This window comes from Passer domesticus, chromosome 3 (genome assembly GCF_036417665.1).
Source record: "Passer domesticus isolate bPasDom1 chromosome 3, bPasDom1.hap1, whole genome shotgun sequence".
Lineage (NCBI taxonomy): Eukaryota > Metazoa > Chordata > Aves > Passeriformes > Passeridae > Passer > Passer domesticus.
This window is the reverse complement of record NC_087476.1, coordinates 75,409,242-75,422,728: the sequence shown is the minus strand read 5'-3', so window position 1 is coordinate 75,422,728 and position 13,487 is coordinate 75,409,242. Positions and strand designations below refer to the sequence as shown.

The 13,487-nt window shown below is 35.9% G+C and overlaps 1 protein-coding gene across 5 annotated transcripts in view; it reads right to left on the bottom strand.

The window, feature by feature from the left end:
* The window catches only part of PDE10A (phosphodiesterase 10A), a 194,349-nt gene that overhangs the window by 81,571 nt on the left and 99,291 nt on the right, over positions 1-13,487 (bottom strand). For all 5 annotated transcript variants that reach the window (XM_064414063.1, XM_064414059.1, XM_064414061.1 and 2 more), the window contains one exon: positions 4,097-4,125. In XM_064414063.1, the coding sequence (XP_064270133.1) occupies positions 4,097-4,125 (29 nt within the window). The remainder of the gene's footprint in view (positions 1-4,096; positions 4,126-13,487) is intronic.

The following is a 13,487-nucleotide window of genomic DNA, read 5'->3' as shown; positions in this document are numbered from 1 at the left end:
TTCACAATAGAAAAAATACATCATAAACAGCAAAGGCTTCACTTATGAGAAAAGAACATTATGATTACATAGAAGTAACCATATAATCTGTTATTAACTATAAGGCTCAAAAAACTTCATGAATATCTCAATTATATCACCTCTCCAGATTATATAATAAAACAGCATAATGAGCTTCAGTTTAAACTTGACATAGCTGAATACTGCTCCTCTTTTTAAAAAGCTTTTTATAAAATGACATTCTCTCCTAATACTTGACTTGCAAGCACTCTAAAGACACCATGTACAACATTAAAAATAAACTTCATTTTCCTACCACTCTTGCTTATCACTACCACAATATTCACAAGGTTTTCTTTTTAAAGACATCAGCTTATACAAGCGTCTTCTCGTGACAATAGGTGCCATGCCATTTGCAACACTTCTAAGGACTAAATATATATTTTTATATATTTGTAAATTTGTTATGGTTCCCCTAACTTTTTAATTAATCTGTTCTCAGTTCTGGGACGACATGAAAATATTTCAATTTTATCTTTAATAAGAAGATGCTACAAGGAATAAGCTTGCTTTGCCAATGGGTCATGAAGAGCCCAAACCTCTATTATCTGTCGCACAGTGAAGATACATGCAATTACTGCAACTATTTACTGAAAACACACTTGCCAATTCTGTGACTTGCAGCAACATACTGTGCTGGGTGCTGGCCAGTGCCAAGGCAGCTGCCAAAAAGCTATGAGTCTAAAAAGGGGAAAGGAGAGGATTAAACTACCATTCCTGTTTCCAAGAATAAAGTACTCTAAATGAGCAAGTCACTTGCTAGGTAATAATTTTCTAGTGTTTATATGGTAAACTTCTGTAAAGTGAATTGCTGTTGGCATTGCCAGAGTTTACAAAGCAAAGGTACTTGCCCAAAGGCAGCGTCACTGGAAGTATTATTCAAGTAAACATGGAATGGAAAGTTATTAAGCAAAATGAACGGCTAATTTTGTCATGATCATATCAGGAACATTGAGTATTTTCACTTAAACTTCAGAACCTGAGGTACAAAAGAGCACACAGTGATCACGGGAAACTTAGCAGCACATAGAACAGAATCCTGGCTATAGTACATGAAGGAATGGGGTTATTTTTGCCAACTGAAAAGAATAACATCTCCAAAGCAGACTGTTTTCACTAATGTTGTCAGAGAACTACATCTTTAGTCTAGATGCGCATGAATACATATGCACTTAGTGCTCAAGTTCACACTTCCCTCTTTTCGTTTCTTTTGCAGATTAAACAGGAAAATAGCAAAGTATTCAGCTTAAGTTTTCTTCATCCAAGTAGCTCAGTAGTTGGTTTCCTTTTGAAATCCCTTTGCCCAGAAAACCACTTGTGTAGTGGTGTGATTGATGGGATCAGCCAACATACATCTGCACAATAAATGAGCAGAAGAAACTCAGCATTTCCAATGATGTTCCCAATAATACATCATGCAAAAATAAGATTCTGTCCCCAGTTACATATATTTCATAAACATTGTAAACCAGTATTCAGAAAAAAGTTCACAGGTTCATTGGTCACAGATGATCATGAGATACTTTGTGACCAGGGCTGTTCTTATGCCAAAACCTGCCTACAGGAATCAGGAAATCTTTCCAAATAATTTCTGAACACCAAAGTATTGACAAAATTGCCATTAGTAGACCAGAACTAAAAATAATAAATTTTGGCATTTTTTCGTCTTTTCTATTCTACAGTTCTCTAAATTATGTAGAAGTTTTCTTCTACTTTCTCCTCTCCCCTTCTTTCAGAAACTTGAAATGAAGTGCCAACAGCCAATTTTGCTGCTTTATTTTAATTTTCTTCTCAGAAGCTAAAAATATTCAAAATTCAGTTCCTATTAAACAGGATTTCAAAACTTACATTTCAAAATTTCTTAAATTTTCACAGTGTGAAACTGTGACATGAAACCCTTGAAAATATTGAAATTTCCTTCCAAAAATTAAAGATTTTTTTCAGTATATTCCTACCTAATTTCCTAGCTAACATGGTACTGCTAAAGCAAACAGTGATTTAATTCTGCAATAAATTTCCTTTCACTAACCCTAATTTTTCCTTCCCTATGATATAAGCTGCTTTTTGCAGATGTTTTCAGAAATTAAAAATGTAACAGTTAATGACTTCAAAACTCATAATTCTTCAGTCAGTGTGAAAATGTCTTTTTGTCTGAAAAACATTACTCACTTACAGAACTTTCCTAATTTGAATTCTAATTTATGTTCATATTTTAATTAAACTGGTATCTGTTTTAGCTGCTGCTGAAGAAAGATGACGCATTACAATCGTCTGCATTATTATATATGGCATTATTCAAAAATACAGCAAACAAACCAGTCTGTTAATTTGTAGCATGGTGTACTCCTGAGTACCTTCAAGTACTTTATTTTTAAAAAAGCTAAACCAAATAGTAGTGCAGCACAGTATATATACCACGTGCACAATGATTGATGGATAAAAAAATAAGGGAGAAAATGTTTATTTAAGAGCATCTGAAGTATCTGCTGATTCCAGGGCTTCAAGTGTCAGCCCACCCATCTTTAGGAAATCCTCAGCCACTAGATATGACTTTGATGGGCTGAGATGGCTGACACCAGTCCAGGAGACACAGGGAGTGACTGGCAAGGTAGATTGGGTTTTCAGAACTTGTTTTCTTTGCCTTAACTAGTTCAGATGTGGTATTCAAGATCCATTCTGTAATTCTGTTTTACAGAGGTTTAGGTAAATGTTAATGTACTAAATTAATAACAATTAAAAGGAACTTTCCCACATACATAATTAGAGCTTCTGAGATTTTTAGGCAGATCTTCAGTTATTTTGAGATCAAAATAATATATATAGATATACTAATAACAATAGTGCCATGTTACAACAAAAGGTATTCACTGTCATAACAGTAGCATACTAAGGGTTGAACAAAAACCATGTTGAAAACTAATGAATTACTAAAGCATACTAATTTTCACCTGAATTCTCAACACCTATAAGTCCATGGCACATCAGGAATATGGAAAATGTCTGCTTGAATAAACTCATTTTTAGACAACATTTAATCTCTTGTAGACACATATGAGGTGAACTTCTGTTCCCCCTCATCCCAGCCCTCTGCTCACAGGGTTACAAAACTGAGGTTTCCACTACCAGCCTTAGTTCTCCATTCCTTCCACATTCTAGCATTTTCCAAAGGTCTTCTACTGAGTGCAAGAGCATCCATCCAGTTTTTGCAGTCTTTCAACCTGCCCTATTTTTAATATATGTCAGCTCCTCCTGGGAGCATCAAATAGTTTATGCATGACATTCAAGGAGATCAAAACAGGACTATGATTCCACCTTGGAAAGTTGTAAGGGCTCCCCTATCTTATGGAGTCCCTCAGGATGTCTGGACCCATCTGGGGGCAACAGATTGTCCTGTACTGATCTTTTCTCATTCACAGCAAAGGCACTCATTCCTAACAGATCCCTGTAGTTAGTCATCAGTCACAGACAGTTAGTCATCATATTAGACAGATATTCTGCAGGACACAGTGCCAATCAGATGTAAGGCTAGGGTTGGGAGGCTATTACTGAATATGGTTTTTTAGGATTTTACATTACATTTCATGCAGACCACTGCAAAATATTTTAAATTAGAGAATTTACCTCATTGTATCATGCCACATCTCAAAATGGAGTTATTAAATTGAGCATTTTTTCCCCCTTCCTATGCTTGCCATCTCTTGTGGCAGTTACACTGATTAAATAGTCTGATGTTATGCTCAAAGTCCCATGAATTTCCTGGCTTCCATGAAGTACCTTTTTAAAACTGCATCATGAAAATAGCACTGGGAGAATTCTAAATGCAAAATACCCTTCAATTTATTTACAGCTAATCAAGTGTTCTTAATATTTATTTCCCTTATTAATTGTTCTCTAGACAGTCTGTATAGCATTTTTTCCTCTGGAGATCCAGTATAACCAGGAAATAGAGATGAATCTTGATCAGACTCTGTAGAAAAATTATCTCAAGTGAACAGTGGGCCACGCATTTTTAGAGGGGATAGAGAGCAGCACTTACCCTGCTGACTTCTTTAGGAGCTGTTTCATCTAAAAGAAAACAAACCAAACAATTAGTCACTCTGGGAAGTTTCCAGACTGAATGAAGAATGAGATAGCAAACTTCAAATGATTTTTGAACACTTGTACAAAACTTTCCTAATATGGTTCAATCAAGTGATTGAAATATCCTGAGGCTGGCTTGCATTTACAATCTTTTAAAAGCTTCTAAAGCTAAAAATCAATCGAAATTAGGATAAAGTATTTAGGAATTCCATCCTGACTTAATAAGAATACAAAATTTCAAACATTTCAGAACTCAGAGGGAAGCTGGTACAGGCCAACTGAACAGTAAATTTATATTTCAGTTCAGTAAGGGTATTGTTAGTACTGAGAATTAGTAATTCTCATAGTCTGAGAATTAAACGCCTTTGCTACCAAATGTATGTTTCCAACATCCTACAAGGAAGCTAGTGAGCAGATTAGACCCTCTGTTCTAATATCAAAGATGCTAGTCCTGATGACCTCTTTGGACATGGAAAAAAAGTCTGGTAGCCATAAGACAAGAAGAATATCACTGATGAGATCTGGCATAGCATGTTAAAAGAAAATAAATTACAAGATTATATATATGCATATATATATATATATGTGCACACAAACTATAATGTTTTGTCCTTTCAAATGCAAACAGAATTTCATGCATTTTTGGTAAGCTTAATACATATAAGTAAACAGAGGTACAATATCAGAGCTAAAACATTGAGTAGTATTTCTGAAAATGCAGGGAAAACAGTTATACAGCAAGAACACATCTGCCGCAGGAGGAGTTTCCAACTTTCAGTTTAACCACCCCAAAAGGAGCTTAAACACACCTTTACAAACCTCCAGTTGGTTAGTTGTTTCTGAAAATATGAAGAGAACTATTTGCAACCTTTTATTTGCTCCTAGGATTCAAATTACTATACTTTGAAAATTAAAATTAAGTCAGGAAATAGATTTAATCTCACAGAAAATACCATATGATTATATTTGTCAAAGGCTCTTCATATCTTGCCATTTAAAGTGAACTTTTAAAAAACAAAGGTAGAAACCCCCCAGATTTTCTAGCCAACACATTTAATACATGATTTCTGATGAAAGAATTCTCTATAACAGTACAGATTTCCCCTCAAAATTGAGTGGTGCCACGGAAAATAATATATTTCATAACTATAAGCGAATGAATATTAGTCTCCTCTTAATCCCAGTCAAATGATATGCCACTAATTTACACATGCAGAACACAGACAAAATTATTTTGACTATTTAAGGCAGTTCTGTTGCTTCCAGTGCAATGTGCAACACATGCTCTGCCACATTCAGTGGTATCTTCCTGAATCAGACAAATCTACACGCCAGTTACAAGAAAAGCCAGAGCTACACTCAAAATCCCACTCTCCTATTGCCTGATTTCTGACACTGAGCAACAGGAAATGCGAGCAACAGAAAACAGAGTGATGACATCACACTTTTCTTGGAGTGTACTCTTAGTTTTCAGTAACCAACGGATCAAACATTTATTCAATCAGTGGTGACACTTTTGTGTTTAAAGGATGGGGTTGTCTTCCTCACACTTTTGTGGAGTAAAAGGGGTGTTAGATTTTGTTTGGCTGATTATTAAACCTGAGTAACCAGCCTTTAACATTCTCAAAATGCTATGAGCTCCACAGTTTAAATACATAATACTAGAAAAAATATTTTATTTTTAATCTGCACACTATGTATTTCATCTGATTCCCTCTATTGACCTTATCATGAAGCCTGTGATTCCACAGATCTTTGAAGCACATTAAAAAAAATAAAAAATTCATACTTGGATTTCTATGCAAGCCTTTTAAAAAATAAAACAAAACAAAGGCCAGTAAGTTTTTGACAATTGTAAAATGCTAAGCCAGAGCAGTCACAAAGAAAACTTTAATGCAAAGAAAGTTTTCAACATCTCAGCCATGACATTTTGAGGCATTTATCATGGAAGCAGTGATTCTAATGCCCAGTTAATTTTATCACAGGAACTCTTCTGCAAAAACAAAATCGACTTTCTCCCTGGTCTTACACTGTTCTTTTTTTCTGTGTAGTTAAATACTGCTGCTGGTACACTAATGTTGTTGATGACAGCAAACAAATGCTTAGGATTAACTCTGTTTGAGATCCCAGATCTACAGTCACAATTTCCTAAGGAATGTTTTCCCATACAGCAGATGTCCCTTTGACCTAATAATTTTTCTTTTCAAAATTTGCTTTAGGCTTCAGATAATAAGACACAAGTTGCTTGTAATGCAGATATATATTTGCTGGGTTTGGTTTGTTTTGTTTTTTTTTTAACCTTGAAAAGTGTCATATACCTATAGATCAACAGAAATTCCACATCAATTTGTGTAGATTGGTTAAAGACTGATCTCACCACCCTGAAATAAAGGTTTACTTAATCTCTGTGGTAGAATGGCATCAGTCAGATGAAGTTGCTCAGTCTATTTTAATTGCAATTTGCGTCCTTGTTTTAGGCATCTTGAATCTGGCAGCTCCACTGCATTTGTAGGATCTTTCAAAGATACCTCAGCTGAGAGTGGGTTTCCTAAAACAGTAACTATCACACATATGCAAAAGAAATTTCAAGCCATCACTCAATAATGTCCTTGCTTCTTAACGCACAATCTCATTAATGGCACCTGAACACTGCTCCTGATTCTCAACAGTCTGGACTTACCTCACAATTCAGAAGCACTTCTTGTGCTACTTCACAGAAAACTGATTTAGTTTGTTTAAACATAGGCCTAGACATTGAAGGGGAATATTCATTAGATTGATCACTGGTGGCACACTGTGTTTCTTTCCCTGAAGCAGGACAAAACATGAATTCTAGCTATTTTACATCAACAGTAAGATCTACACTGTTATTTTTAAGTTCTTGAAAAAGGATGCTCAGTTCTTCCTCTTAAGTAACATGCATCAGAAAATAAATAAGGCCTGAACCAAGACTTCACTGCAGATGGTAAACAGAGAAACATATTGTCTGCCAAGTGGCCTAAAATTTTAATTCACTCCTTCACATATAAGCAAACAGGGCACTACACACAATAGGATTCAGGACACTGCATTTGACTGCATTAGACATACCTAAATCAGGTAAATTTGGAAGCTTATTATTTTCTATGGTCTTAGCCCACACTAAACTGATGAAACAGTTGGAGCAATTTTGCAGGATGGCTTATTCTGGCCAGAAAACTTCCAAAAGGCATCTTCTGAAAGTATCACAAATCTTTGTGAGAACAGAAAAGCATGAGGAAGATCCAGGGTTTTTTTCTTTTTTTCTTTCTTTTTCGTCTTTCCAAAATTGCTTAGTACTACAAAACATACTAATGGATGGTAGCTCCACACGCATACATCCATGATCATAAAAATCCTCAACTGTAAAATGTATGCGGCAATTCAACTAACCTAAGGATGGCATTTCCACATCTGCTAAAAGCTCCATAAAATTCTATAGAAGTCTCTCAAGTTTAATATACCTCAGCAAAAATCATGTTGGAACCTGGGTTCTGACCATCAGGAAGCAACTTAATAGTTTCCAGCAGTAAATATGCTCTACCAAGAAAGTGTATGATTGTGTTTTATAGTAATTAGCTGATGACTTCATATCCTATTCAACAGGGCTGTTGAATGACAAGAGTGTTAAACTGGTTAGCTCATCTATATTATCAGTCAGCGAGGTGCAATCACCATTGTTTATTACTGGAATACAGCCACAAGACAATGGGCTGAAGAGTGTGTAGAACAGTTTATAATTTTTTCATACTTACCAGTTTACAGCTTTACCTTTATGCCCATATCTACTGCTTTTCTTGTCCGACATACAATTCTGCCTGGCTTTCAGTCCACTGGCTGGACTACAGCTTTCTTTAAAACTGACTGCATATTATGTTAGCATGTTTGGTGAAGGAAGACTCTCATCCAATTTCAATGTATCTAAGAAACAACGTTATCACTCCTAATCTGTCCTCTCACTTTTGAATAGAGATGTCCCTTCACTCTTGAATATTTTTCAAATACCAAATTCAAACTTCAAAATTGAAGTTTTATTGTGTTCAGCAGGTGTTTTCAAAGAGAAGGAAAATATTACATTGCTGTTGGCTCAGACATATACCTTAAGCAATTGCATTAAAATCAATAAAATTGCTACAGCATGCATTGGAAAACAGAAATGCTTTTTTGTATTAAATGTCACAGCATTTCTGATTCACGGTTGAAAGAGATGATTAAAAGAGAACACTGCATGAAGCAGGTCCTACAAAGCTCCAGCAACCTGAAGAGAAAGACCCACTGGATCTCGTCGACTGCAAGACATTTGGATATTTTAAAAACATGCACACCTTCTGGACCCTCCTGAGCCTGTGGAGTTTGGCTTGTTTATTCCTAGACCATGAATACCTGTTCCCAACTGATAAGATGCCTGGAGAACTTTAAGGAAAGGCACTTCCTCCTGCTTTCCCAACATCTAAATACAGACCACACTTCACCCTGAGCCCAACAAGGCAAGGGACGGGATCACAAAGCTCAGTGCCGTGAGGTTGCCATCCCTGGCATGGAGTGAGGCTTTCAAGATTGTTGGCCCAAACAGACCAAGAAATTTCAGCAGATTGTCAGCTTCTGGAGCAGGAAATACTGCATATGGCTCAGTGACAGCAAGAGAACATAATAATCTTATGCATGTTAGGAAGAATGGAATATTTCACTTATCCTGAGGAGATAGAATCAGATACCAAGATTTTTAGTAAACTTTTTGCTTTTAATTATTTCTATTTTGTTCTCATCCCTACCTTTTTGATCACTGTATTTTCATCTCCTTCTATTTAGGAACATAAAAGATTGGTTTTTAGGGAAAAAAAAAAAAACATGTCCATGTAATAAAACTGTAAGCTACTGAACTCTCAAGAAGTTGCTTAAAATTTTCAGATTCCAGCGTTTATCGCTATAGAGAATCAAAAGTAGGGCAAGAAGCTTTGCAGCCTGTGTGATTTGCGTCTTCCTGCACCTCTGACTACATTGAAAACAGCTGTCATGTTACTGAACTTTGCAGTAAAATCCTCAGAATTTACAGAAGACTCAAGACTGAGTAGTTTTCTTCTCTTTAGAACAGCTGACAAAAGCAACAAAAGAAAATGCCCCAGAGGAAGTTTGTTAATGCCAACAAGGGCAAGGGATCATTAGAGCTTGAGAGGATAAGTTACCACATGAGGGTGCAGTGATCCAGTGTGAAGCATATTTATGTCAGGGGAATCCTTTCAATCCCTTTGAAGAAACCATACTGTAACTGTAACACAGGTACATTTGGATAAGTGATGCATTTTATTTACTTTACTCCGGAGATTGAAAACCAAGAAACTGAAAAAATGTTTAAATTAATCAAGGAAAAAACCTGAAGATTAAAAAGACAGATTAAAATTTACAAATTAAGCCTTTTTGCTATTAGGACATTTCAGCTGATTTGTTAGTAATCATAATCAAGCTCTCAGTGACTGAGTTGAATATTACGGAATAATGATGTGCAGGTAATTCATTACTTTGGAGTCTTTGAAAAATGACATGTTACACTAACATGATGAACAGATTAAAAGCAACAGATTGAACTATTTACTATTTATCAGTACCACCACTGTGAGTAAAACATTTTGCTTGCAATGAGAAGACCACTAAAAATATATGTAAGATTATGACTTCAGTGTGTGGAAAGGAACAGAATATGTAACTACAAAATTATAGACAGTTCTCCATGGAAGATAATGACTGCACCTGATGAATCCCTGAAGTAGCCAGTTTTACTCTAAAAAGATTTTATAATGACAGATAATTATAATTCACAGGAATGATACAAGAAAAAATAATTTTAAAAGCTATCTTTTTGGCTGCTCTACAACAACAACAACAAAAAAATCCAAGGCGTTGTGTATTTCAGTATTCTTCTACTGACATTGAACAAATGCAAAATTTTAACTCTTATCTCTAATTGCAGGTGCAGTATTAAACATGCTAAGCCACATTTTAAAAAGTTTCCGGACAGGGATACATGCACTATGATTTTAAAAAAATCTCCAAAGCAGTCTGGTACCAAATTCCTTGAAATGACAGGAAGTTTAATACTCCAGTGATGAGCAGGTGTGTTGATTTACTCTGCTTATTCTCACTGCTCACGTGACAATTCACGTGATCACTCACTAAGTTGTAGTGACTCAGCCACCTGTGAAACCCTAAGATGATATTAAGGTTATGTGAAGTAATTGAGGAAGGTTGTTGAACAGTGAGCTTACTAAAAGACAAGTTAAAAACGTGATGAATACCTGTTGTCCCTGGCTGAAAATAATAATGTTCCCAATGAAGCTCTGTTTATATAGCTCTGACTGATCTTGTATAACCTCGAGGACATGCTGTAACAGCCAACATCAGACACTCCAACACCAGAACACATCACAAAGTCGCAGCACCTAGCGGTCCGCATGCATCAGGAGATATGGTCATTAAATGCCCTGGCACATCAGCATCCAGATTATCCTTTGTCCCAGACTGGTTCTCCAAATGGTTTCACAAAAATTTACAGGTAGAACTCAGTCCTCAGTGGACTGATGGTTTCTCAATATGCCCACCAAACCTCTGTATGCTCCACTCTGCCAGCAAATCTACTGCATATGAACTTTCAGTACAGAAACTTTGACACAGGCTTCAAACTGAGGGCTGTCTGTACTATCAGGCACTGATGAGAGTCCCATCAAAAGATCTAGCTCCTTGAATCATTAAACCATAAGAAAGGGAGGTAAATCACAGTATCTCTGCAATTAGGAACATGAGAAACACTTAGTGACAGAAATCATCCCATCCTTAGGGATTACAAGGCAAATATGACTCAGACACACACTCACACAGAGAAGAGATTAAAGTGGAAATTTCAGAAGGAATTCAAAAGGGAAAAAAAAAAAAAAAAAGCAATGTCCAAAGGAAAACTGCAAAGTCAGATCTGCAAGCTTAGAGTAAATGAAGAACTGGATGTGTGCATGCAAGACAAAATTACTTTCATGTACGTTTTTTATTTAACAAACAAAATCCAATGCAGATGGTAAATTAATTGAAATACTTAATAAGAAATCAGGAAATACATAAAGAAATCAGCTGGAAAGCTAATTAACTATATCTAACACAGCAGTAAGAGAATTCTGTCAGTGGAATAAAGGGAACCAGAGCAAACCGCACCTCTTTAGTAAGGCTGTAGCTGCCACCTGCTGGGATAAGGAGCTGTGTCTATCTCTCAAATTGTCAGTTTAAGAGAACTACTAATGATCACACACTGAGAGCCAGCAACCAAGCAAGAAATCTCTTCCTGCAAGTATGAAAAGGGTAATTCATAATCTAAGTCCCTTCTCACCAAGCCTTCAAAATAGTTTTGAAACAGTCACAATTGAGGAATCTCATAATTTGTCAGTTACAGCATCGTTCTTCCCAACTTCCTTCATCAGGCCTGCCACAGAGTTCTGTCAACACCAACACAAGTTTCTTATGTAAGCAAGCATCACGCAATTACTCGGATGAGGGATTTGGTAAAACAACCCCACAATACAACTGCTTCTTAGACACTTCCTTATATATTACATCTACCTAGTTCACAAACACCAGAGTTGTGTTAATTAATCCATTTGGGTCTGACATCTACTCAGGCATACATACAAAGCCACACAGTTTTCACATGCGGCACTAATTCCTTCAGGAGCTACTAGGGGACCTGACCACTTCTAGACATAGGCCACTTGTTTTGACAACTAACTGCAGGAGGGAGATTAAGTCACCACACAGTACACCAAAGAGAACAGCCTAATAACCACATAATACGCTGGTAATTCAAAACACAAACATTAACATAATTAAATAAAGCAAGACTGAAAGAGCAAAGAAGAGCAAAAGGCTTTCAAAACAATTTCAAAAGGAGGACATGCAGGGAGAGAGGGACAAAGAGACCAGGATGAGCAAGCAGCTTCGACAAAGATGTCAGATGCTACCAATGGTGATGTACTTTACTGACCTCTCTAGGATTATTTTACTTTCTGCCATGGTGGAAAACAAGACCCAGTAAAAAAAAATACTGTTTACACAGATCAAAAAACCTCAAAATTGAATCTAAAGAATACCATGTAAGTCACAAGCTAGGATTTGCACCAAAAAAATCCTTCTGTTTCCAATATTGTTCACTGCTAGTGTTAATGAAAAAAGAATGCTAGAAACTTAAATCATAAGCTTTAAAAATACAGCTGCCAAGAAGGAAAAAAAAAAGGTAGTTGCTTTAGTGTGCTTTGCCATTTTCCATCAAGTGAACAGATGGCATTATTCAAATTCTAGTAGAAGGAAGTATTTAGAAGTTCATTAGACAACACTAACTATACAGAAAAAACCAGCAATATTGCAAATGAAGCTGCTGGATTCAAAATAGCATCAAAGTACAAATAAGGGTTATGAAATCACATTTATGAGTTAGTATACAAAAACAAATATGCCAAATGAAACAAAAGCACAAAGGAAATATAGAAAAAACTCTATAAAACAATAGTTTATTTTCCAGGGTCACTTCCAAGTTACTCCACATATTCTCAGCCTGAATTCTATAAAAAGGACTTCAAGTTTGACAGTTTCTAAGACAGCTGAAAGGGGAAAAGTCTGTTACATTTGCTTTTCTTTAAATGTATACATAAAATTTACACTAGAATGTACAACAAGTAAGAATGAAATTGCTCCAGAAATAATTCACACATTACATTTATTCAGACTTACATTTTATTCTCTGAGGTGATATTCTTAGGAAATAAACAAAAGGCCAGCCAAATTCATCTAGCACATAGGTCAGCGCTTTTAAATGCTATGCCACAGTGGCTTATTTTATACCAGAGGTGCTTTATCTGCTCTTCTCTTCACTATTTTGAATTATTAGCCTACACTGGATTCACTTTGGGATCACTGATTTGTAATTGATTGCCTTACTTTCTATTGTCTTTCTTCCAGCCATAGCAATGTCTTGACTTGGTAAAGTGGTGTCTGTTAGGATTCTAATTAATTTGAATAAGATGCAAATTCCTGTCACCTACAAAATGTGTTAAAATGGATTTACTATAAAAAGAGATAGCTAACAAACTGAAAATTCAGCTTTCACTCCAAATTAATATATACCAGTTCCCATATGTGCAGATTTATTCAAATGCCAACACCATTTCTCTCTGCAACTTTTATTAATACAATCTGTGCTAATGTTTAACTCCTTTGAGCACCCTGACCTCTCTTGTGCATATTTTACTCAGTCTAACATGTCATTCTTGGAAAGTCCTTGCTTTGATACCTACATGGAA